The 26286-nt window shown below is 49.6% G+C and overlaps 1 protein-coding gene across 8 annotated transcripts; it reads right to left on the bottom strand.

The window, feature by feature from the left end:
- Positions 1-736: 736 nt before the first annotated feature.
- CTTNBP2NL (CTTNBP2 N-terminal like) lies at positions 737-25252 on the bottom strand. Of its 8 annotated transcripts, XM_054087723.1 has the most exons (6): positions 22031-25252; positions 20755-21308; positions 13827-13934; positions 5629-5859; positions 3582-3689; positions 737-2843 (listed from the first exon to the last, which is right to left on the bottom strand). In XM_054087723.1, exons 3-6 carry the CDS (start codon positions 13923-13925, stop codon positions 1362-1364), a joined length of 1920 nt encoding a protein of 639 aa, XP_053943698.1. In that variant the 5' UTR covers positions 13926-13934; positions 20755-21308; positions 22031-25252; the 3' UTR covers positions 737-1361. The 8 variants fall into 8 exon arrangements, with proteins under 8 accessions (XP_053943698.1, XP_053943700.1, XP_053943701.1 ...); XM_054087725.1 differs by lacking the exons at positions 20755-21308; positions 22031-25252 and adding an exon at positions 19278-19317; XM_054087726.1 differs by lacking the exons at positions 20755-21308; positions 22031-25252 and adding an exon at positions 19069-19188.
- Positions 25253-26286: the final 1034 nt, after the last annotated feature.

Raw genomic sequence — 26286 nt, 5'->3', positions numbered from 1 at the left:
GCAGTCACTCGGAAACCAGCCGTGCTGAGCTCCGGAACAAAGGGCTGCGTGGCTGCAACAGGGACCACGCTTCCTGCGGCAAACGCTTCTGCACAAGAACCATCTGCTCCTCCCCTCCTGGACCCACAGAACTTTCCACACACCTGATTTGCCTCAAACTTAGGCAATTCCCCACTACGTGGGTTTTTTTAATCTCGATGATTTCCCCATTTTCTCATGTTAGGCAGAACAAGAACGGATAAAGGATTTCCTAGCACAGTGTGTATTTCATAGGTATGTGTGTGGAGCTACTTACACATCTCTACATACTCCATCACACGGGACAGCAATGATTTGGTTCCGTATTTGCGGCCAAGGAAAGCCAGCAAGATCCCATAGCTGACCGGGGAGTCAAATCCAGGACAGCTGGACACAACCGATACAGATGAGGAACAAAATTATTGCTCTTGTTTATAGAAGATCCCACTTTACTGTTGCTAAAAACCTGTATTGTGTGGACTGGTGATTTTTTTTTTTCAAGTAATAGCGAGATCTTTGTCAAGCGACGGCAAGATCCATTTCTCAGAAGTTCTACACACAACAGTAGAATGCTTGAAGAGCTTGAAAATTCATGGTGACGCACCAGAAACCAGTGCTCAGCCGCTCAAAGCACACAGGCATCCCTGCAGGAAAGCAGAAAGAACTGCGTGGACAGTGAATATTGAGAGAAGAGTAATTGATGTTGTATTACAGCTAAGAAACCATCATGTGGTTCCTCAAATTGCTGGGAGCTGTGTCCCACCGGACAGAGCGTGGCTGGCTGTGTTGGGCTGGTGGCCACCTTCCAGAATTCCTAGCGCATTCGCTAACTTATTTTAGCAAATGGAGAAGAATTAAAAAGAAAACCAGTGTTGGTTTTGACATTCAGGACTCACAGAAGACTCTGTTTCTGCAGCCAGACGGTTCCCCTCCTCTCCTTTTCCAGGGAATCACATTCATACCGCAGGCTTAGTTCAGGCACTTTATAGAAAAGGTTCATCTGGAGTAAAAAGTCTGCAAAAGATATTTCTGCATAATTTAAAAGTAGCGTTTCAGTCCCATTAAGAGTTCCATAGTCAGGTCCCACCACACCATTATGGGTCTTGTTACATCTAATGATCTGACCGTTACAATGAGACATTCGAGGCTACTGAGAGCTGTAGTTAAGGGTTCTTCATAAACAAAAATATCTTCCTACCTATTAAAAAAGGAAAAAAATATACTAACTGCTTTATACAGACAGAATCTGCTACTATGGAAATAAATAACATGGAGTGGAAAAACAGTGTCTTAGCTGTCTTAGCTGCAGATGCTAAGCCGTGGAATGTCCCATTGTCTGGAGATTAGCTGCTTGTCGGCAGGAGGATCTCCAGGTCTTTGCCGTTCGACACCACGGTGGTGTTGGAGCAGCTACTCGCCACGTCCAGGGGAGCACCCAGCGAGGATGCCTGGGAAGAGGGTTTGGTTAGCGGAGCAGGAGCAGCGGGAGACTGCGCGAGGCCGGGTTTCTTTGGAGGAATGGGTGGAGGGTTCCCTCTTTCTGCTCTAGGAATGGTTGGTGACTTAATGCCAGGAGACAACGGGCTCAGTGGGCTGGAGACCTTGCCAGAGCTTGGAGAGTGGCCAGACTCGCTTTTGGGGCTGATGGCATTTGCCAGATTTCGATAGTCTGTGCCAAAAGGTGAGCTGTTAGGGGAGACAGGTTTAATGGGTCCCTGCTGGCTGGTAAATCTGGAAAGGACCTGAGTGACCGTATTGCGGGCCAGCTGCTTGGCGGCAGAGTTGTCTGCTAGGGTAGGAGACAAATCCCGCGAGGGTGGGCTCTGCAGCCCACTCGACTGATGCTCCTGTTCAGCTTGAGACTGGAACTTGTGCCGGGCGGCATGGAAACGCTGATTGATCCCCACCTGGTAGGATGACTGGTAACCAGGGCTGCTCGCCGAAGCTCCAACTAAGCGTTTGGTCAGCACTGGCGAGGAGCAGGGAGAAGGCGTTAGGGAGGAGGCAGCCGTGCCGCTGGGGGACAGCGAGACCCCGCTTGAAGGGAGCTGGGACATTAGATGTACTGGTGACTCTGTTCTTACAGGAGAACTTCCATTCTCAACTGCGTTTTCCGGGGCTGCACTGGCAGATTTCTCCTTGTGAGCCTGGGTCTCTGCTGCGCTGGTCTGCAGGAGCTCACCACCCATCTGCACGTCGGTATCGCAGTGACCATTGGATTTGGCATAGGAATGAGTAGGTGTTGTAGGGCTGGAATGCACGTTAGGCACAGCTTTGCTTGCGCTGGCAGGATTCGCCCGGTCTGCCTGCAGACACTCGGTCTGGCAAGACACACACTTCACCGTGGGACTGTCGGTTACAATAGCTCTGGACACCACCACGGGGCTTGGCTGTGAAGGCTCAGCAGGATTGTGCTCCTGGCAAGAAGCCTCCAGCTCTTTCAGGGCTTTCCTTAGACCTTCCACCTCTTCTTTCAGTGCTTTTGTACGGTTTTCTTCTCTGTTCAGCTTGGCTTTCAGCTGTTCTCTTTCAATGTCAAACTCTGAGAGCTGCTTTTCTACTTGTGCTTCCATCTGTAAACCCCGCTTCCTCTTGGCTGCCAGCTCCTCTTCCAGTTTACTCACCTTACTCTTCTCTTTTTCCAGTTTCAAGCTCAGTTCTGCCGTCTTCTGTCCCTCTTCAGCTGCTTTGGCGGTGGCTTTCTTGCACTCCACTACAAGCATGGAGGAGAGTTGCTTGTATCGCGCCCTTTCCTCCTCCAGCTGGCTGGATAGCTTCTTCTGTTCTTTCTCAAACTTCTTCACTTGCGATTTTTCGAACTCCAACTGGAAGAGAAGAACAATAAAAAGACCATAAGGGAACCACAAAAGTAAATGAAACTAAATGAAGTATAATAACACCACAAAATGAACGGGGTTACTCTGTATCTCGATGAAATTCGCTGGCAAAAGACGGGCACGGCTATGGAAGAGGTTCTTGCCCCGGGTATCTGCAAGAGTCTTGTATGACTCATGTATGAAAGTCAATTGACCTTGAGACACCCATCCAGTCTGTGGAACAGGTGAGCCGGAGCGAAGCTTCCTTCCACCTCACTCACTGCTTTGTCACTTTGCCTTTTAAAGACCTGTAGACTTAAAAATGCCGATGTGTGATCTATGTTTAATAAAATCTACAGCATTCAAATAACAGAAAACAGTAGCTTAAATATTTATTATCATCTCTGAATAACACCCCCAGGAGATGACTTGGTCTGAATTTTGAGTACCTGAGAGCTCTACCACTTGCAAGCGCAGTCCTGTTCTTGAGAACCTCTCTGACTGCAGGCTCCAATAAGGTTTCAAAGCATCTGATTGCTTATGAACAGCTTTTAGCACTGCTCAGCTACCAAAACATGCCCCAAAGTTAAGGCTGGTGTTCATATCGAAACAGTAGAAGCTTTACAGGAGAGGGAGGTTCCTATTACTGGTTCAACAACGAAGGTGCAATCAGGCATTGCTACCGAGTTCACCACCCAGGAGCCTCGGGTTTCCGTGGGCTGGATAATTGTAGCTACCCGAGCGTACCTGCTGGGTGAGCCGCTCCCGCTCCTTCTCCAGCATGTAGGTGACATCATCGCCCTCCGCCGTGTCCTGGGCGTGCCGCTGCCTCTCCTCCTCCAGGTCCAGGATCACCTGCCAAACAACTCCCATCAGTTGGGGGCCCAGCACCCTTACGAGCTCGTGTAACTCACGGAGAGATCAGCGCTGTCACACATGATCCAAAGTCAAATAACACAGGAGAGCAACACCTGCAGCCTCAAAGGTCAAAATTCAACTCCAAATCTCATAAAAGCAGCTTCTGGACAAGTAACAGCGCTATGTTACGGTTTGGTATATGAGGTCTGACACAATAAACCTGTGACTGTCCCCACAGCTCTGGAACCCAGAGTGGGAGCGGAGAGTCCGAGCGATGTTCCAGACCACGTGCTGAGCTGTCACAGCGAGACGCAGCTCAGCACGACTGCTGCACTCGCTGCGAGCGGCCATGGGTTCAAATAGAGACCTTTCCTTACCCTTAGCTGGGAAATGTTGCTGTGCAAGAGTGAACAGCGAGTGAACATCCAGTTTCTTGTGAAACTAAAGAAAGCTGTGATGGAAACTTTTCCATTACCGACCGAGGCTGATGGTGCAGAGATCCCACAGATCCATCGGTGCTCAAAGGAGCCCATTTTATGTTGGCTTTATGAAAGCAAAACCAATGGAGATCAACCACCTCAGAAAAGGATCTGCAGCACCGCATGCAGCTGTGTGTCAGCTCCAAAGGGAACGGCTGGGAAGACGATCGTAGCTGATTTTCTTAAGCAGAGTTACAAGCACAGTCCCAGGGGTTTTGTGTCAGACCACACAGTTGAGTCAGCTTATGAAAAGGAAAAACCTTACACTGACTGCGTCTTCATTTTCTTACTAAATAGCTAAACTGCGTGCTGTCCTCCAGGCTCAGGATAACTTTGGGAAGTTCATGCTATCTGCCTGTGGTTGGATGCTGCCCCAATCAGATTTCCCTGGCAGGACCATCAATGCGAAACCCGGCAGGAGCGGAGGCACCACCCTTGGGACCGTGCACCCAGGAGAAACGGGGCACTGGCAGCTCCAGGATGATCCTCGCTGTGGATCCAGCAGGGATTCACACATGGGCTTCTCCTCTAGTTCCTTACTGTGGATTTGAGAGCTGCAGCTCGAAGTTTATTTTAAAGAACATTAATTTGTTCTTCCACTTCAGAACAAGATGAGCTCTTGAAGTGAAACTGCTTGCCATAAGGACCCGGTTAAGAAGCTCCTTCAGCTTTAATACTGAATTACATGAATAATTGGAATTCTATTAACTCAACAACAAAAAAAACCAGCATACAAACTTCCCAAGAGACTCTGCCGTATCCCACCACCGAAACGCTGGGCTCTCCCAACACACTCTCACCACGAGCCCGGCAGCTCCTCAGTCTTTCTGATATTTAAGCTTCCAAACAATCACAGAATCATTAAGACCAGAAAAGACTTCTAAGCTCCTCCAGTCCAACCATCAGCCCAACCCCACCCTGCCTGCTAAACCATGTCCCAAAATGCCACACCTGCAAGTGTGCTAAAGTGTCTTTAAATACACAAGGAACGCTTTAACGAGAAACAGGAAGGACAGAAGGGGAAGGGGCAAAAGATCTCCTTGTAATAGCATGATTTAGCTGGATACTCGGCTGAGAAGTGAAACACAGAGCCTTGCTGTGACTTCCAGGATAAAACACAGGTGACCATACCTAAGTACAGTGCCTGTGATGTAGACCTCAAGCTGGACGGTTGCTTCTGGCACAGTAAGCAGAGATGCTTTGGCTTATTCCCAGCTGTGAATAAGCTTGTTCCTTTTTTTGTGCGTCCCAACAAAACCACTCCACATACATTTCAAATTTTGGAGTTAAAATTAACAAGCTTTCCAGCTGTATTGTATCAAGCAAGAAGTTTAAACAAAGGTGCAAAGTCCTTTCAGTCACCAAAACTCAAGTCATCGAAGCGTTTTTGCTGAAGTTAATGTATTATCAAAACACAACGATTAACTTTAGCACATCTTACATGGAGCCAAACCTACCTTTCTGTGCCTGCTTTCCGCAGCAGCCAGTTGGGATAACATCCTTTCCTGCATATTCTTGCAATGTTTCATCACCATTTTCAGAATAGATAAGGGATTGGAGCATACTGGTTGCTTTTCACCATGATTTCCCTCTTTCAGGGCTTCAAAATCTCGCTGCAAAGCCATTAAGGGATCACTGATGTTGTACTTCCCATAGCGTTCTTCGAGGAATGTGTCTCTGTGCTGGGCCTGCAATACAGAAATAAATTTGCATTTCACTATACTTAAAATAGAAAATTACCTAAAGGAGAAAGCGATTTTAGTTAATATTTCTCTTCCCTAGCTTTCCACTTCAGGATAAAGCGAAGTCTGATTCACATCCTGTTATCTGCTGTAAGAATAGGGGTATTCAGACAGGAAAAAACACCAGCCTGTCAGGTTAAAGATCCACGGTTAAAAGAGAAGAGACAGCAATTCACAGGACAAACCGGCCGAGGCATCTGCCCGCACGGTCTGTGCGACCCATGGGACCCCCAGAGCCCAGCAGGACCTCACCACTTCAGAGCACGCCAATAACAAGGGATGAACACCAGGTTGTTCATCTCCTAGGTGCACATCTTCTATTGGTAGACTCCGAGCAAGTAACTCAATAGTATGAAAAGTTAATTGCGCGGTGTGGATAATAATCCTTCCCTCAGCAGAAGGGATTTCAAACTATCAATACTAAACGCTTCAGCTAGGCTGGAAGGTAATAAAAAAGCTCATTAATACATTTTAAATGGACAAAAGTTGATGGTCTTCCACGAATAATGATAAAATCTAGATGGATCAACCTAGCTCTCGCTGGCCACATCAGCACAGCGCAGCTGGATGTTCCCCCGCTCCACAACTGCTCCTGCTCTCCAGGTAAAGTACTCAAGTCTTGAAAAACATTGCAAAAACCCCACATTTCCATGGCTGGAACAGAAGCAAATGCCTACTGTCCACAGGCATCGTGCGTAGGGGTATGTGAAGCACGTGCTTGATGAACATCTCACTGTGGAACAATGTGTTTTAACCAAGTGGCCCCAAACAAGCTGGAACCAAAGGGCAGTCTGGCTTGAAAACACAGCATCTCCACACTATATTCAGCCTCCCAACATCCTCATTCCGCCGCTCCCTGTTGTGTCCACGACTGACATTCCATAACTGTGCGAAAGGAAAGAAGGTAAATATCAATTCTTGCTCAATGAAAGATTTAATCATTTACTGCTGTATCAGTGGAAGCACAGTTGTGTGTTTTCCTCAACTATGTCACCATGAAAGAATTCCATTTTGAGCAATTAAAGAGTTTTATTCTCGCAGTAGCCTATAAATCCGTAAATTGTTAATAAAATCCTTAATGTTCTCATCCAGACTAAACAAAGTTGAGTTTCTCAAGAAGCAGGACAGGAATGACTCTGTTTCTTCTGGTGTAAGAACAGAAGCAACAGACACATCCTAGGCTTTACAGCATTTAGAATCCGGCATTCCAGCTGGAAATCTGTTTTTTAGGATACCGACAGCGTTATCTGACCAAATGACTACCGCAAAGTTCTAAAAACCAAACCAAAACATTATAAACACACAGATATTAAAAAATTATCTACTTGTTTATCAGCACGATAAGAAACTGTATGAAAACAGAAATCCATGCATCAAAGGACCTTAGAGGGAAACCCGACCTAGAATTGGAAGAGCTCTGGGAGCAGATCTGTCTTGGCTCTGAGACATTTGATGAGTGATTTCACCTAAAATCGTGAACCCTTGCAGTGTATTTTAACCCCAACACACACAGAGAAACAGCTCACAGGGCAAAGAGCCCTCCCTCTTTATCGGGAATATCCATCAGGAACAGTGGATGGAGCTCAAGATATTGTTCTAACTTCACATACAGAAAAGAAGAGGAAGGAAAAGATCAACTCTGGAAGTGGGAGGGCAGCCCTGGATAATGAGCCACTCCTGGTTTAATGAATCACAGGAAAAACTACAGGCGCCTTTCTTTTTTTGTGGGATAGGGAATCTTCAGCGACTGTGACGAACTCAGAAAAGGAACTCAACCAAACCCCACCATAAGAATAGGGAATTTCTAAGTGACTCAAACACTAGGAAGTCCATAAATACAGCCTGGGATATTCATCCAGCTGGCCTGACAGCTCTGACAGAGGAGCTGCTCTTCCTTTATTCCCACCCACTCTGTGCGGGTCACTTCACAGCCTAAAAAAAACCGGGATTAGGTCACAGCCAGTACCTACGAGCTCTGATTTTTGCAGCACTGAAGGTGGATTAAAAACCAGCTTTTCCCTCTGCTCCTCTGCACTGGGTTCTGACCTCTCTGAATTCAGCGGGGCGGTTCAGTTCCTGTCTGGAACGGGACAAGTTCTGCCTTGCTGCTTTGGCAGCTCAGTGTTTTCCTGCACTAGCACAATAAACACAAACTACCACCACCCTAATGACCGTCTCAAGCCCAGCAGCCAGCGGAGCGCAAAGAATTAAGTCATCTATATGACAACTACTAAACAGGTCACCCTACGCCAACCACAGCCAGTTTATAACAAACAAATCAGTGCCTTGGCATTTGGGCCACCGTGCACTTGGAAATGCAAAAATGGATTTTCAGGCTGCTGCCCCGATGCCTCCGCGACACCGGTCTCACCGAGTCGCTAAAATAACCAGAACACCTCTTTTAGAATCAAGTCACCGTGCCAGAACACCCAGGTACCGAGCTGTCAGACAGGGGGACGATGTCTTACACTCCTCACTGAGGCCACTCGTCAGCTCAACTTCCAGTCACGCTGGAGCTCATGGATAAACACTTCCCAGGGTTTTGATTTTTGTCCCGTCTGAACTGGAATTTGGTCTTAAAACCAGGTTTTGTTGAAGTTCTAAAGCAGAAGCAATCTGCTGATGGAAGAGAATCAGTCTATTAAGGAGCCCAAAGTGAAAAAATCAACTTGGATCCCAGTATCAGTCTCTTAAAACACATAAATCCATAGGAAATCAAGCTTCAATAATAAGGAAATAAGGTTACAAAAAGCATTGTTAACTTAGGAGTGGAAAATCTAATCCGGAAAGCCAGAGATGAGATACATACTGCCATCAACACCAACTGTGCTCTGAAAGAAGACTCATTCCCCTGCAGTTAGAAGATCCCTAAGTTGGTATCTCCACCTGCACCATCTCGAATATGCAGATTTATGAATTTCCTACCAAACATTCAAACCCCCAAAGCATTTAAATGGTCTTTTTTGTGGTGATTTTGGAATCTATCAAACTGCCCTCCCCCAACAGGAAAAAGACAACATTCAAGCTTGGGCTGCTCTTCAAAAAAAGGAAGCAGCTACGCACATGAACTGCTCTGAAAACCAAACCTCCTGATGATCACAAGGATTGGGCACAGGCAGTGAGGACCGAAGCAGCTCACGCTCAGGTCATTGACCACTGCCAGGCATTTGGAGAGGGATAATCCTGGTTTTTACGGACCAGGAGCAATACCTGACACAGCCTGAGGGGCCTCCTTGTGCAGGAAAGGCTTCACTTTGTTAGGGAAAAGCTCCTGTTTCCTCTTGGGATTTGGAGTCTCTTTGATGAATGTTACCCACCATCTCTTTGGGGAGTTATTTTTTACTAAAAGCTTTCCTTTTACTAAAACTTTGTTTATGGGAGAGCTTTTTCTCTCTGCCTTCCATAGTCCCAACAACTTGTTTTACTGGAATATCAAACAGGGAATTTCCAAGACTTGTTTCAAGTGTGTTTTTGGACACAAAGCAGAGCATTACTCCTGTCTGTAATTGAGCGTTCAGGTCGCAGCCCTCGGCAGGACGCTCGCTGTTCATTAACTGCAGCCACTGCCTGTGCCGCTCTCGGGCAAGAATTTCCAGAGAAGCTCCTCCTTCGTGAAGTCTTTAAATAGCTTCTGACTGCCTCCAACTTCCTCCTTAGCTCCTCTCCCCAGAGAGATATTAGGAATAAAGAGAAGCTGAGGTCACAGCCATCGCTGCTGGAGCGAGGGGAAACGGGGGTGGGACCACTTGCTTTGCGCAAAAATAAATGTCAAAAGGCTGCAGAGGGATCCAGAGGCTCCCCCCGAGCTGCGGCTCCAGAGCTGTGCCGAGCAGAGTGCCACGCGGGAGAAATCGCATCGCTCAAATACTGGATGTGTCTTAATTGCCATCATTATAGTGAGTGAACAGACCAGATGAACGAGCGCCGCCCAGATTTGCCCACACACGACCTGGTATCGGCTCTGAAAAACAGAAGAGATTTGCTTCGGAAACGCCAAGCAACACAAACCAGGAATGTGTTTCCCTGGGAAGCTCGGGTCCATCGCGCAGATGGGACAAAGCCCAGGGTGGGCTTGGCCACGCACTGGTCCCAACACTCCTGGGACGACGGTCCTGTGCTCACGGACTGCACTTTGGTCACGGCTAAAGCAGGAGCTCGGCAACACCCGGGCAGCTGAAATCGAAAGCTGGAGCCATTCCAGCGGGGAAGCCATGCCCACACCTCGCCCCTCCTTCAGCAAGAAGGTGCAGAGAACAAGTCTGGCAAAAGATCCTGGCAAACTGTGCCGTTCCAAGCAAGAAATAAACATAAAATTCCCCAAACTTGCTGGAAAAGCTGTAAGAAAAGCTGGCATTCCAGCAGGCCAGCACCCACGGGAACGCTGCTGGATCTAAGCTGCTTTATAAGCGATGCAAAAGCCCATTTTGCCCCATCTGTGAAGGATTTAGCGCATCTGCAGTAGGGTTTTGTATTTCTGAGCTTTCTTCTATTTGAACAAGACTTTTTGTTCTTGAAACTGCACTGTAACCTTAATTTCTAAATCCACTGACAAACAAACACTTAACTTTGCTGCGCATTAATGCTGCTTCAGAGAGCGAATCACTGAACTAAGAAGCAGAGCGATGTCATTAACACCAAACAGATAGTTTCTATTCTGGAGTAAATTGCCTAAAGCCTTATTAGCATAAAAGAATAAGCCAGGAAGCTGTTTCCTCTTGCCTAGAAGTAAACAAAACTTCATTCCTAATGTATGGAAACCCCTCATTTGAAGAGCAGGGGGCAGGGAACGAAGTGCTTTCACCCAGCGATGGAGACCTATTTCAATCCTGAATTGTTTCCACTCACAGTGAGCTATTTTGGAAGCCCAACCTGTGCTTCATGCAGGCAATAAGGACAGAGCCTCCAGCCCTCAGTCTTACACAATTCTGTTCCTTTGGATTAGTTAAATGTGATTAGAACTACAGGAAAAGGAGCACAATAAGAAGCAAGACTGAAGGTCTGTTCTGAGGATAACGCTGAGGTTTATGGAGTGGACAGGAAGCTGCTTTTGGGCAGGGGGAAAAAAAAAGCTTGTTTTCTAAGGGGTTTTAAAATCAAGGAAGCAAACTCCAGCACTGGAAAGGATATTTTGAATCTAGTAGATTTGTACACTTCATCATGAAGTGCTGGAATTGAAGTAATATTGCAATTTGAACTGAATGCGGGAGGTCGAGTCCCACCGCAATCGCTCGGGGAGAGGATGGTCCCTGCCGCAGCCAGCCAGCGCTCCCACAAAAACAACACGCAGGGAAAGAGGAAACCACAGAAAACAAACAGCAAGAGCAAGTTGTGATACGGCATCGACGAGAGGTGACCTAACATTTGCTCTTTATACGATGAGTATTATATGGGGTGTTGAAGCCGTTCTCCGCGCCTGTGGAGGAGAGATGCTGCCTGGGCAGGACACGGCATGGAGGAAAGGAGAAAGACTTGGGGAAGGAAGGTGAAGGAAAGAGATGAAAGTGAAGGGGAAATTAAGTAAGTGGTCTCTGGAAAACCAGGCTGATTCTGACGCAGAGCTGGAGCCGGCCAACAAGTGGCCTGAGCCTGTGAGGGAGAAGAAAACCATTGTAGGCTCTGTCATCTGAATGCATGGATTCTCTCTGCTCAACGCCAGATGCTAAATGCTCTTCTCTAAGCATGCAGAGTATCAGTTATTGCTGTACTATAATCAACCTACGAGTTGACAAATTAAGGTGATCATCTTCTCTGCTTGTTCCTTCCGACTACGTACGTAAGGATCTGCCACCAACACCCGGAGAGCTCAGAAACATTTAAACCTAAATTAGAAGTCAAATCAACCCATGAGGGGAAATGCATTTTTCTCACTAGATGGGACATAAAAATGCAGAGAAAGCTCTGCTTTTTAACCACCGGCATCTGCGTATCGAACTGCCCCGCTGGAAAAAAACATCGGCACTGTTAGGGTCACGCAACCCTTCAACAGAGTCCACTCCGCCTACTTCAAACATACGCAGGATGTAAAACCATCAGGCTCCAAAGAAATCCAACTGCAGAAGCAGAACACGCCGTTTGTATCACTTGGGGAGCACTGAGGCTCTGGATGTTTCGACCCATCTATCTCTATATTCCAAACAAAAGGATACGGCAAAGTGAGTTTCCTGCTCAGAGGCCCCATCCACCTGCAGATGAAGCAGTGATTGGCCATTTCTCCCTTTCCCCTTAAGCTTTCCTTGTGTTCAGGAGACACAACACAACAACACACCCCTTAGAGAAGGAGGGAACACAGCACTGACCTGCGATTAGCTCGGTGTTTTATATCACATCGTTATCAAGCACAGGTTTCAATTTCATTTCATTTGTTCCCAGTTATGAGTACTTGACAAATTATGCCAAAGGGTATTTTAACCATATTAAACTCCGCGTGCAAGAGGGAACTGCAGGTGAAATCTCAACAGAGGAGATAATTGCATTATGCTATTGGAAAGTACATATTAAAAAGCCCTCGGAACAGAGCTGCCACATTCCTTCCCCTCGGTCTCTCTATGCTCCATTACACACATTTCCCACTGCTATATTAAAGCGATGCTTGCTTTGGTAACACATCCTGACCACACAGAACTGGATACTGATCCCAGGACAGAGGAGCGACCTGCAGCCCGTTCCAAGAGAGAAGTTGAGCCTTCCACCCAACGGACAGCTTTGAGAGGGCAACGATACTTGTCCTCCTCCAAAAAAAAGAGGAGTCTAAATGTAAATGTAAATGTCTAAATGTAAAAACAATAAACACAGAAGCATCCCGACTGTTTTGGGAAGGATCTCCCTCCCCAAATGTGTCCGTATTTGGAATCAAGCTACAGAAGCTGCTGCTGGAAAACCAAGTGCCCGCAGCATAATGTTTAAACATTATGAGCAGCGACAGGTCAGCTTGAAAAAGCCTTCAATATCCAACCCTGTCACAACTCGGCCTTCAATATCCAACCCTGTCACAACTCATTTCTTCCAAAATCCACCCCTTCTATCATTTTTACCACTATTTTTTGTGTCACCTTACCCAGGCTGAATGTCAGCTAAGCATCCCTCAAGAAGCAGCATCGCTACACGGGGACGATGCATCTTTAGAGCATTCCCTAGGCTCGACATCAACGCAGGGAACCGGCCACAGCCCACACTACCCAGCAAGGAAAGCAGGAGAGCTAACGCTGCACACATTTACACCATTCTGACGCTAGTTTTCTTTCTGTCCCTGAAAGGAGAGGTTCTGTTTGCTCCGCCACCACCCGTGCCGTGGCCCAACACGAGCGCACACACCGTGACCTCCTCTGTGCTGACGGAGGTTGAAGTTGACTTTTTGGATGGGTTGGTTTTAGCTGGTATCTGCTTCGCGGGAAGGCTGCGCTAATCCTTGTGCCAGAGAAGGGCAAGTGGAAGCAGCAGAGCACAATTCCAGCGCTCGGCACAGCGCCAGCTTCCACTGGCTCAGCACAACACACAGCCACAATGCTTTTCTCCTAGCGGGAAGTTATTCCCCCTGACAGATTCAGCTGTGATCTCTCCTGGCAAGAAGGGTTCCTGCTCTAAGAAGTCCTCCTTACTAAAGGAGAACAAACCAACAAAGGCAGCTGCTGGGCCTTCACAGTTCTCATGACAGCAGAAACACTTTGCTCTTTATCAGAAAGGATGAAAGCGCACGCGTAATGCTGTATTTAACACTGCAATGCTTCTTGCAGCCAGCTTTCAATAATGAATTCCAAGAGGCAGAATTTGTGACCTAATATCGCTGATATTCAGAGGGGAAACTGAACGAGCAATGAATCTTTGTTTCTGAACTTGGTCTTGGATGCAAGAGCTCGGCAGAGGCTACAGCAGCGCTGCTGTCACTGCTGTCTCTCATCGCGGCGCTTAGGACATACCTTCAAGGCTTCGATGACGAGATCTCTCGCTTCTAATTCTCCCTCTAGAACGCTGAACAGCGTCAGGAGTTCTGGTTTGCTGAGTTTTTCCAGATTCATCCTGAAAACCTGAAAAATGGAACACAGTTTACCTGGGGTTTCTCTGTACGTGGAAATCAGTATTCCAGGCTATGACACATCATCCCCACTTAACTTCATCCACTGTTTCAGACTGCAAATCACCCAGGGGGAGAATGCAAAAAGCCAAGATATTCTCTTCCACGTCCCAGCCCCGTTGTAGAGGATGCATTTGTCCCCTTTTCCCAAGGGGTCACAAACATCTGCGCACCCAGACGGTGCAGGCGGAACGCATGGGCTAACACGATGGTGTAACATTCACTAAGTCACCGAAGTTAGCAGGAGAGGGAAAACCATGGATATTGCAAAGCCAGACTACTATAAGCTACACATGTGGATCCCACAGCAGCAGATAGCCCTGAAACCAGGCTGAAGCTGAGATGAAAGTGGACCAAACCGGACCACCTACACGATTTCAATGGTAAAATTCACATTTCGGAGCTATGAGCCGTTTCCTTGGAATGCCATCAAACATTCCGAATGGAACAGCTCCAAACCACTTTACAAAACAATCAGTGCCACACAAAACACACATTTAATTACTGTTCTTTCAAACTGCTTCAATACTACCATCGTTTATTAAATATAATTGTACTGCCTGCATAAGAACAAAGATCCATCATCTGAATGGCACATACAAAAAGCTCTTCTCTCCGTGCACCTTTGCAGATACCCACAGCATTCTCTAATAATAAGCCAATTTATTACATTATTTGATTAACAATGGCAATCATTGCACAGACTAAATCCTTGTCTCTGATGCAAATAAACCCGATTATGACACAGTCGCGTGCTTCGCACAATCAAATAAACTGAGTCCAGGTCACATCCAGCTTTTGCCACTCTTGGTATCAATCCGAAAGCACAAAGAATGTCAGCGATTCTGTGATGATGCTACTCGGAGCTACCCGCCTCCTTGGCAAGGGATAAAGGGTTAGTTTTCCCTCTCCCAGAGGAACCTATCCAGCTCAAACACTCACCCGAACTCCTAATTTTTCTGAAGTCACTGCTATGTTACAACTCATCTGCATAACCCTGCCTCGGAGAATTATGCACTAAAGCAAGTTTGGTCTTGTTTTTGCCAAAGCAGTTTTCCAGTTGCTGGGAACAGAAAGTTCTGCTTATAGGGAGGAGCAGGAAGCCTTCAGAGAGCAAAAGAGATCAGCAATCTCCTTCGTGCCCCTCTGCTATGCAGGCAGGTTTCTCACTGGGCAGTCACATCTTTGCCTCAGGTGTGAAATTCCATAAAGCAGGAATGTTTCTTACACTTTTCCAGCCAGCCCTGCTCAAAAGAGCTTTGGTGGAAAGAGACCACGCGTGTTCCAAACCCCATTTCACTGGACACCCTGGATCCATCAGCATTGCATGGATGTTCCCAACTGCAGATCCATTAAGGAGAAAGAGGAAAACACACAAGTGTTGTTGTGCAAATCTGCTCATATCAGAAAAGCCCGAAACGAGACTTGACACAGAAGTGTGATTTAGGGAACTCCCTGTATTGGCTCAAATCCCATTCCAGCGGGTCAGGGCAGCGTTGGTCCCAGTTCAACACTTCCCAAGCAGCAGGCAGACCTTTAGGGAGAGGATGTGAACCTGACCATCTCCTACAGCTTCGGGCTCATCCGCTGGTGGTTCTGTCACCGTGGGGAGTACGGCTAACAGACAGCACCGGGAGGAGAAGGATTTACAACGTGTTCATCTCAGAGAAAAAGGGAGAGAGGGTCACATTGGCAGCAAATTCATGTTAATGCATAAATAAGGAGCCATACAGAGTGAGACAGAGAGGAGCTGTTTCTCGCTGTTAACATTTACCGTGCTTGTGTTGGTACTTAAACCAGGTCTGGGATCTGGAACACCTGAATGACTGGCTCAGCAGATGCCCGGCTTCCTTTCAAAACCATCTTGGTCCTTGCTCAGACTGAATCAGTGCCGAGAGCAAACGGCAGCGACTTTTTTTCACCACTCCTCAAGTTATATACGTTTTGTGACATTTTAAGCCAGAACTAAAAAGTTAATTTATTGAGACCTCAGAACAAAGTGTATCATCCAACTCCGTCACCTGGGGCAGTAAATTTTGAAGGTGGACTTTCACTGTGATTGCAGCTGTGCTTTTCTCTTAAAAAGATGGCACGGAAGCCTGCAGCTGCACCTCTCCAACAGCTACCGAAGGGCACGCTTGGAAGGCGAGGACAGCTACCAACTGTGGCTTTACATTCTAGAGCTGTCAGTCCGGGCAGCGATCATTTCTATTCTGTGTTCTAAACACTCCCATTGTGATTTGTACTTCGTGGTGTTACAGAAATAAGCTGTGCTATTCTTAACGTCCTTCACTGGCTGTAGTCTTTAATCAGCTCAACAGCATAAACAGTCCTGTCCTAAAATACCTGGGTAAAAATCCTTACGGAATAAAGAGCAGGAGCCAGTTTGCACGGCGATAATTCACATAAAAACAGGTAACATTAAAGCCACGCAAGCGGCACAGCCTCAGCTTCGCTGCGTGCTATAAAAGACCTTTCCGTGCCCTGTTTGCAAGTTTATCCTGTGCTGCGGAGGCGATCGACTGCGAGTGGACCCCCAAAGCCCCACTGAACTGCGCCTGGATCTTGCACTGATTTACAGCGAATTTTCCAAGGCACGAGAGCACGGCTGGCAGATCCCCGTTAAACTGGAGCCGGAAAGATCCCAGGCAATCCCTCCTAGCGCCACTCAATACCAGGGAGCTGGAGAATGGGAAAAAGCTCTATTCCTATCACATCACTATTTTACAACAAGAAGCATCTCTGGGTCACGGAGCTAACAAGCACATATCAGAGCTCCTCCTACCCGATGTGAATCGGAATCCCTTCCTGGTCCTTAAGGCACAGGCTCCTGAGCTGACCTTTCTAAGACTGCTTTCCAGTTAAACATCCCTGTGCCTCCTGCTTTTTACTAAAAGATCACGCCAGCCCTGTTCAGTTCCCAGTTCTCCTCGTTGCCCACAGTCCAGCTGTGCCAAGCGGATCAGCTCCTCAGAGCCTGACCCATTATTTCAAAGGCTTTAACCAGAAGAGAAGAGCATCACAGCATTAAGAACTCAAACCACCCAGGGCATTCCGGGCTAGCACGTTCCCCCCTCCGCGTTCAGCGAGATATCCTGACCAGTGCAACCGCACGGATCACAAACCGCAAGGATCACAGCAGTTTGGCTGATGGTGTAAATATTTTCCCCGAGGCGAAGATATACCACCATTTTTGGACAATAAGCAAGAGTTTGGAGCATAAACAAAGATAACAACACACTGCTTGCCTAAAGGTAAACTTCCTTTCAGCTATGCTCTGGGCTGTGTCCACAGCAGATGCACACCTACCCCTGAAAGAGCAAAAACTCCTCTTTCAGAAGTTATTTGCCAGTATTTAACTGAAAACAAATATCAAGTTTAAGTGTGTGTGCAATCATGCTAGCTAACAAACCAGGGGCTGTTATCTTTGGCATGTGCCACTTCAGGAACAAGAGAGATAAGCTTCCAGCCCATGGCAGCTCCTCCGCGCGCCGAACCACGCTCCGACGATTATGAAACCATTCCAGGTTATATTTCGCTCGGGCTCACACACATACAAGCACGAATCGAGTTAACCAACTTCACCCACTGACCCCTGAGCAAGCTTGAGTCACCAGGCAGCGGGCACTGACCACGGAGCAGCCGGAGCCTGAGGGACTCTGTCAAGTGGAAGCTTCAAGATACGCTGCCAACTCTTCTACTTCTTTAAAGAGATTGTGAAGAACGCAGCTCGTCGTTCCTGTTTTCCTCTGGAGGAGGATGTTTCCTCTCCTTTCATAAGCCGGGGGGGTTTACGGCCACGCCAATGCACAAAGCCTCTATGTCTATAATCCCAAATCAGCTTCATTTTATTTTCCTGTCCCTGAAAAGGAATTGATATTTTCCTGGAGCTTGCATGGGTGTAAGCACATTCATATAAGAACCTAAACAAGCAGTGTGAAAACTCTGGATGGGCAAGTATTTAAAAACGCTGCTGCATGTGCAGCGTGATGCTCCAGTTAAAATAATTACACCATGCCTTTATATCGTAAAAAGCCAACACGCTGTATAATTGTGCATCCACAACGCCAGCCGGCGTTGCATCAGAGCTGGAGGGAATGAGGTGATGAGCAGCATTTATGTCTCCACCTCTGTGTCCCAGAGCTGAAAGGACGGACACTGACCCCCCAAACCCTCCGCATCTGCTTAGTCCCTGAACTGCTACTTGGGATGAAGTAAACACCCAAATTTCACGTGAAGTCCTTGAATAACCAAACCACCGAACAACCACGGGGCTGCCTGGTCCTGCTGGATCCCAGAGGGCAGGAAGGGAGGGTCCAGGACCACCATCCCACCACCACTTTGGTCCTGCAGACCTCGCCAGGTAACGGGGAGCAGAAGTAGTGCCCCCCCCCCCATCCTCCTGGTCCTGCAGAGAGGGCTGGGATCAGCATCCCCCCATCCTCCTGGTCCTGCAGGGAGGGCTGGGATCAGCATCCCCCCATCCTCCTGGTCCTGCAGAGAGGGCTGGGATCAGCATCCCCCCACCCTCCACACCCTGTTGGGTCCCAGGGAGCAGGAAGGGGTGTCCAGGACCAGCATCCCCCCCCGCCCCGACCCCGGGTCCTACAGACCCTGCTGGGTCCTGGGGATGCAGGAGGAGGCGTCCGGGACCAGCATCCCCCACCCTATCACCCCAGTCCCGCAGACTCTATCAAAACCTAAGGCAACAAGTGTAGCACCCCCAGCCCCCCCCGGTCCTGCAGCTCCCCCGGTACCGGTACCCAGGTCCTGCAGCCCCCTGTGTGCCCCGGAGAGGAGGAAGGGGGGGGTCTGGGTACCGGGAGGAGGGTCTGACTACCGGGGATGGGGGGGGTTTGGGCACCGGGGATGGTTTGGGTAACGAAGGGGGGTCCGGGTACCGGGAGGAGGGGGGGTCTGGCTACCGGGGAGAGGGTCTGGGCACCGGGAGGAGGGTCTGGCTACCGGGAAGGATCTGAGAACCGGAAGGGGGAGGGGTGGGTTTGGGTACTGGAAGGGCGATCTGGACACCGGGAGGGAGGGATGACCGGGGGAGGGTCTGGAAACCGGGAGGAGGGTCTGCCTACCGGGAGGGTTTGGGTACCGGGATGAGATCTGAGAACGGGCAGGGGGGGTCCGGGTACCGCGACGGTCTGGCTACCGGCGCAGGGAATCTGAGAACCGGAAGGGGGGAGGTCTGGATCCCGGGGGCCGCCCCCCGACCCGACCCGGGGCCTCGCGAACCGCCGCCCGCCGCTCTCCTCAGTGCCCGGAGCCGCCCCGGTCCCGCACCGACCTGCCGCCGCCGGTGCCGCCGCCCGCCCGCCGAGCGACAGCGCCGCGGCCAATGGGAGCGGCGGGGGCGGGGCCGAGGGGGCGGGGCCGGCGGCGGGGACCAATGGGAGCGGAGGCGGCACTCCGAGCGGCCAATGGGAAGCGGGGGAGGTGCGGGTGGGCGGGGCCAGGAGCCTCGGCCAATGGGAGCGTGTGCTCGGGCAGGGGGGCGGGGCCACGCGCCTGAAAAGCCCTTTTGTTCGCGGCGCGGGGAGAGAGAGGCTGTGATTGGCGCGTCACTTCCGGCGAATGGGAGGGGGCACTGCCTCAGCCTCCACAGCCGCAGGCTGAGTCTCCAGACTAAGCTTCCACAGACCCAGTCCCGCCCTCCAGTCCCAGTCTCAGCCTCCCCAGTCCAAACTCAGTCTCCAGTCCCAGTTTCAGCCCCAGTCCCACCCTCCAGTCCCAGTCCCACCCTTCAGTCCCAGTCTCACCCTCCAGCCTCACCCTCATGTCCCAATCTCAGCTCCAGTCCCCCTCTCCAGTCCCAGTTTCAGCCACAGCCTCACCCCCAAGTCCCAGTTTCAGCCCGTCTCACTCTCCAGTCTCAGCCTCCACAGTCCCAAACTCACCCTCCAGTCCCAGATTCAACCCCAGTTTCAGTCTCAGCCTCCACAGCCCCAGTCTCACCCTCCAGTCCCAGATTCAGTCCCAGTTTCAGCCTCAGTCCCAGTCTCAGCCTCCTCAGCCCCAGTCTCAGACCCCAGACTCAGCCTCTGGTCCCAGACTCAGCCCCTGGACTAAGCATCTCCAGTCCCAGTCCTGCCAGACCCAGTCTCAGCCCCCACAGCCTCACAGAATCATCAAGTTTGGAAAAGCCCTCTCAGCTCACCCAGTCCAACATCAGCGCTACCCCACTGTGCCAGGTAAGCCCTCTCCCCCACTGTCACGGCCACACCGTTCCTGAACCATTTCAGGGACGCAGCAGCGGCTCCCCCACTGCCCTGGGCAGCCTCTGCAAGGGCTTCACCACTCTTTCAGCAAATAAACTTTTCTTAATATCCAATCTAACCCTCCCCTGGTGCAGCTTGAGGCCGTTTCCTCTCATCCCATCACTTAAGAGAAGAGACCAGCAATCACCTCCCCATAACCTCCTTTCTGGGAGCTGCACAGAGTGATGAGGTCTCCCCTCAGCCTCCTCTTCTCCAGGATAAACAACCCCAAGTCCCTCAGCTGTTTCCATAACCCCTGGGCTCCAGCCCCTTCCCCAGCTCTGTTCCCTTCTCTGGATGCGTTCCAGCCCCTCACTGTCCTTCTTGTAGTGAAGAGCCCCAAACTGAACCCAGGATTTGAGGTGCAGCCTCACCAGCGCCGAGCACAGGGGCACAGCTCAGCCCCACTCTCTCAACACCGATGGTTTCCCTCAGGCTGTTTCATTACACCTGTGTTTTATTTGCGAAGGAGTGTAACAACACGCGCTGTTGTGCAGTGTGACTCACCCGGGCAGGCCAGCAGTGTGGGCACGTTACGTGTTTGCCACAACTTTCATCTTTCACAAGGGCTGGGCGATGCTGCGATGGCAAACACTGGCACTGCAGGCAGGTGCCATGGAAAGCTCAGTGTGTTTAGGTTTATCTCTAGGAACAAGCCCAGACCACGGTGGAGGCTGTTGCTGGAGGCAGTGTCGCCCGTGGGTGCCAAAGCTGGAGCGGGGCAGATGCTGAGCAGCTGATGCTGTTGAGGGCAGCAGGTTTTTCACTGGCGGGGCTGCTTACCCAGCAGTCTGCTAAGCCAGCGTCGCAGCTGAAACGAGAACTAACCCTTCTGTGGGGAACATGGCATATTGTTTTGTCTCTGCCCTTCCTACGTGATGTTCTCGGCATGGCTAACGCACTCAGTCCTGACGAGCTGAAAACGGGTTTTCGTGGCCTTTTCTTCTGCCGGGAGCGCTGGGTTTGGAGGCTGCTACAGCCCATCTCCAGTGCTGTGATGGGCTACGAAACCAGCAGCTTCCGAAGCAGCAATTTCTGAATCGAAAGAATTTCTGAATCCACTGCAAAAAAAAAAAAAAAGCATCACATACATTACACAGTGACAGTTCCAGTACTAAACCTCACCACTAACTGTGGCAGTCTCCTCTCTAGTATATTCAGAAGAAGATGATTTTGTCTAGACAGGGTTGTCTGAGCACAATGCCTTCATTCCTAGCTTTAATAAATACAGCAGTGCCTCTGGTCTCGCTGTCTCTGAGCCCAGGAGAAAAGAATGCCTGTGGGTTACCTGTCCTGAACCATGCTGGGCTCTAAGCGCCCTTGTGGCATTGCCCAGCAGCAGCAGGTACATTAAACCCTCTAATTGTGATTACTGTGCTGCTCCTGGCTCTCTGCTTTCCACCTGTTGTCTCCTCTTTTATCCTTGGAATATGGTTTTCAGGCAGACACCCTTTCATCATGTACATGAAAAACGGAGTGGCTCCTATCAAGGTTCCTGCCTCGCAGGCTTTTCTTCCCTTGCTATGCACTATTTTCCATTCCCCCTAGAGAAGGGATGGCGCTGGGTGAAGCCCTTGGAAGAGCAAGGAAGGGCCAGAGAAGGTGTAAGAGCAGGAGGATGCTCTGAGAAGGCCAGGCAGCTCCAGGGAAAGAGGTAGCTGCGGCCATAGGGGGATCTGCGTCTCCAGAAGGGTCACTGGCTGTGGCTGGAGAAAGGGGAAGGGGGATAATGGAGTGCCACAGATGGAGGAAAGCAGGCGAAACAGAAGCGGAATTAACTCACCACATCCTGCGAGTGCAGGACACAGAGCCTGCCAGGGAGATCTCAGCTGGAAGCTGGCACAGCACCTCATCTCCCTGCAAAAAAGGGCTTTAGAGAAAATGTAAAGTAGAGACTCAGAGCCATTGGAGGGGTCAGGGCCAGGAATTCCCACTCCCACAACACGGCAATGGTCACGCTCTGATGGAGGCTTTCCCAACCACCTCCACTTCTGCCTTGGCTTTAAGAAGTCAGCAGCATTTTGAAATCAAATGCTTCCAAGGTTTTTAAAACTGGAGGTGAATGCTTGCAGGCGCGACTCAGGACCGCAGTGGGAGTTTCAGCCCCTGAGCCCACTGGAGCTGAGCTCAGCGGCCGGCCAGGAATCCCCACGGCTGGAACACGAGTGGGTTTGGGAAGCGCTCCCTCCTTGGTGTGGCCGCAGCTCCCCCGCGTGTCCGCAGCGCTCGCTGCCGAGGGCTGGAACGGTTGCCTTTATTACTTTCCCAAGTACCACAGCACAGAACTAAAACGCTATTTATGTTTGCATCTGAAAATAGCAAGGAAGAGTTTATTTTTCCAGGTTGGCATAGATGGCCTGTACGATAACATCTCTAGCTTGGCATTTCTTTCCTGACACTGCTGCAAACATTTCTGTCACTGCCCAATCCCACTCTTGGAAACGCAGGAGAAAAGAGAGCTTTGTGTGGAACGAGCTTTGCATGAGGCTGCTGACTGAGCGGTGATGAATCGAGCGTGTAAAGGTCACAGATGCATGAGTTACATCAGGGAACATCTGGCACCAAAAGCGGCTCTGTTCTGGGGCTGGGTGAGGACATTCATGACCCCAGCGCAGCTGAAGAGAGTCTGAAACATCCTCAGTAGTCTCAGGGGGAGAAACTAAACAACTGCAGCCCTGAAACGCAGGTGGGAGAAAAAACACTTCTTAGCAGAGACCCTCTGACCATACAGAAAAATATATCTGGCTGCCTGATGGTCTGGATTTGGGGGGAATAACCCAGCTGCAGAGGTGGAGCCCATGACCACAGGTGGTTTGGCCACCTCCTTTTTTTGTGTATTATTTTCAGCATGCAGCTGATTGCCAGGTGAGTCAAATCTGGGCAGAAAAACAAGGTACCTGCCCGAGAGGGCATGCAGGGTAGATTTCTGATGTAAGGGAACAGCAGCCAAGTGCCAAGGTGAGGGTGGCATCACCGCAGTACCTGCCCTTACACCAGGATAAGCACAAGGACATGCAGGTGGTTCTGGGCTGTCTGTATCTGCTCATAGCGTGCGACACTATAGTCTCATTCTAGAAATTTTGCTGCTATAAAAATACGGTCTGCTTTCGACAGTGTAATTTTTTTCTTCTGTCTTGAAACTCTTGGAGCCGTGTAAAATAGCTCCATAAAACTTGTTGGGCTTTTAAAGTAGAAATTACTGCCTTGCCTTGCTTTAAAAATGCACCCTTGGTTTTAAGCGTTGGGGTATTGTTTGCTTTTAAACAAGTAATGCTGAAGAGATGCTATAAACCCCCTTTTTTTTATTCTGTTGCTTATTGAGAAAAATCCAATTATGCCTGAGGGAAACGGGAATGAAGCATTTCATAAAAATATATGATATGTAAGCAAACAAAGGCTCAGTCTGCCAAAGGAAGGATGCAAAAAAGGGAAAGCCCTTTCAGCACTATCCCTTGAGTAAATACCCTCCCTTAGGAACACTGTGGTCCACAAGATTATCCTCAGCACTAAAAAGTCCTTTGACCAACATCGGCTCACCCGGGGAGGAATGATGGGCTGTGGGAGCGCTGGATCCATCCTCTGGGGCCGTGGTTCTGTCTGGTGGCTGCTCAGCCCCTCATCACGGAGGAGCTCCCAGCCCAAGAGCTGCCAGTCTGGCATCCCTGATAGCATGGACCAGCCACCCGGAGTCAGGCCAGGATCACCAAAAAGCCTCATCCAACATCTGTCAACTGTCAATTCCCCTCTCTTATCAGAGAGGCTGAGCTTGGGGTTTCTTAATGACCCATCAGTTAGCGGCTGATGAGTTTTCCTCCTTGCTATTGTCACCATTAGCTATCAGGTTTGTTCCTCAGTGTTTTATGTTTTTCCCTGTTGTCTTCGAGCTGCAAAGATCTCCACCCAACAACCTTAATGAAGCTGATGGTCCTTCCTTGGAGGTCCTGATGGACCTTCCAACCCAAATCATTCTATCATTCTAAGCATGGAGCATGCTGTGCGGGAGTTAGGCTGCCAAGGGTCTAGGACAACTCTCTGCAGAGACAACTCTAACCCTAAGTCTGGCCCTATCTCCACTGGTTCCCTAAGGAGAGTTGTCCTTACAAAAGTTATCCCTGTGGAGAGTTGTCCCTGAGGAAATCTGGCCACAGAGAGTTGTCCCTGTGCAGAGTTGGCCCTTCCTGGGCTGGCCGATGCCCAGCCCTTGCCTGGGCCATAGGAGCTGGAGCTGCAGGCACCCATCGTTAGTACGAATGTCATTGCAAAACCCAAGCGGGAGATCTTGGTGCTGCTCCCAGCTTCCGTTATGACCTTGTAAGAAAAGACGCTCAGCTCAGTAGGAAAGTGACTCTTGGCCAAGGTTCCCCTGCTGTGAAGCTGGGCTGTCACTGCTGACGTCCCTCCAGCGTTCTCCCTTCCAACAAAGTGTGCAAAGTGCTGGAGCGAGGGTGTTAGAGCAGCTGAGAAGCAGCTCCAGTTCAAAGGATGTTTGGAAAACCCTTTTTCCAACCAAGCAATTTGCAACTTCATTTGCTGAGTGTTCTCCTTTAATTCCTTGGCACTCTGGCTACATCTCAATTGGCTTTCTCAGCACTTCAGAGAGGCTCATGTTACATTATGTGAGGTTTAAGAGCCATCGCTCCTCCAAAGGTAACGCAGAAATGCCTGGTTTACGACACAAGAGGGAGATTTCTCATTTGGGAAGCTGATTCTTTGTTGTTACCAAATGATTGCTTTCGCTGCAACCTTCGTGCAACTTTGATCCGATAAATGATTTGTTCTACGAAAATCCATTTTGTTGGCATTTCTGATAAATGGGGGGATACCCGCTGAAGGGATGTAGTTAAATCGAAAGGAAACAAATTTTGCTCCTTTATCCACACGTATCATATGTATTTATACATAAATATTTAAACACAAACCCCCCTCAGGACCCTGCCTGCGCCCGTGTCCCTCTGCAGCTGAGCAGCCTGGCTGGTATCTCTCCAGTAAGGACTTGTTCACCCCCAGCTTTGCTCTGCCCACGCGATCTCCAGTGAAGCAGACAGACGAATTCCTCGCCCAGCCCTGCACGGACCCAGCCCAGGACCTATCCCCAGCTTTCTTACCTCTTCAGATAATTGCTCTTTCTCTCCAAGAGCATTTACTCTTCCACTGGCCTTTCATACAGACGTGACGTCCCTTCGCTGGGCTGGAGGCACCGCTGGAGGAGTGCAGGGCCCGTCCCTGCATCCCACAGCTTCCAAGCACATGGCATCGCCTCCCTCCCACGGGCCGGCTCTCCAGCCTCGCTGGCCTCAGCAAGGAGCTGCTTGCTGCACCTAAAACATTAATTACAGGCAGTGAGAAGAAATGTCACCCAGCTCTCTTTAACCTCGTTAGCAATTTACTGGAAAAAAACACTCCGGGAGCTGCTGGTTTAGTGGATGACTTTCCCGACAGTGATTGAACGCTTTGATAAGGAGCAGGAGTTTGTTTGCCACCTCATTTACCACGCTGGGCTCTCTCTGCAAAGCTCATAATGCTTTTCTTGCCAGAGCAGGGCATAAAAGAAGTAGAAAACAGAAATACGCTCGGAAATGACCCTCACCCAACACCACAGCCCATGGTCTCGCTTCCTTTGAATTACCTTGCACTCTGCGTGTTGGGAAATTGCTTTCTCTTAAGGACGATTGCTTGCCAAAGCCCAGGGACCCTGATTGATTTTTGTGCCTCCGCAGGCAGGAGAGCAGAGAAGCATGAAAACCAGGACAAGAAACGGGAAGGACAAAGTGTCCCCAAGCTGACCAAGCAGCGAGGTGGCTGGCTAACATTTTCCAGTCATCCCTCTCAAGTGGGAGGGAAGGGGATGCTGTGGGTCGAAGGGATACTGTGGCTTTGGTTCCCTGGAAGCAGCCCCAGGCCCTTCTGCACCCGAGGAGGATTCTGCAAACGACATCTCCCAGGCATCCTGGGAACAGTAAAACCTTTCCAGAGTGTGTCAGCATTTACTGAGATGCTTTTATCTCTTCACCAAAGCAGGAAGAGGTGCTGTGCGTCCTG

This window comes from Cuculus canorus, chromosome 24, assembly GCF_017976375.1.
Source record: "Cuculus canorus isolate bCucCan1 chromosome 24, bCucCan1.pri, whole genome shotgun sequence".
NCBI classification, from domain to species: domain Eukaryota; kingdom Metazoa; phylum Chordata; class Aves; order Cuculiformes; family Cuculidae; genus Cuculus; species Cuculus canorus.
This window is presented reverse-complemented; position numbering and strand designations above follow the sequence as displayed.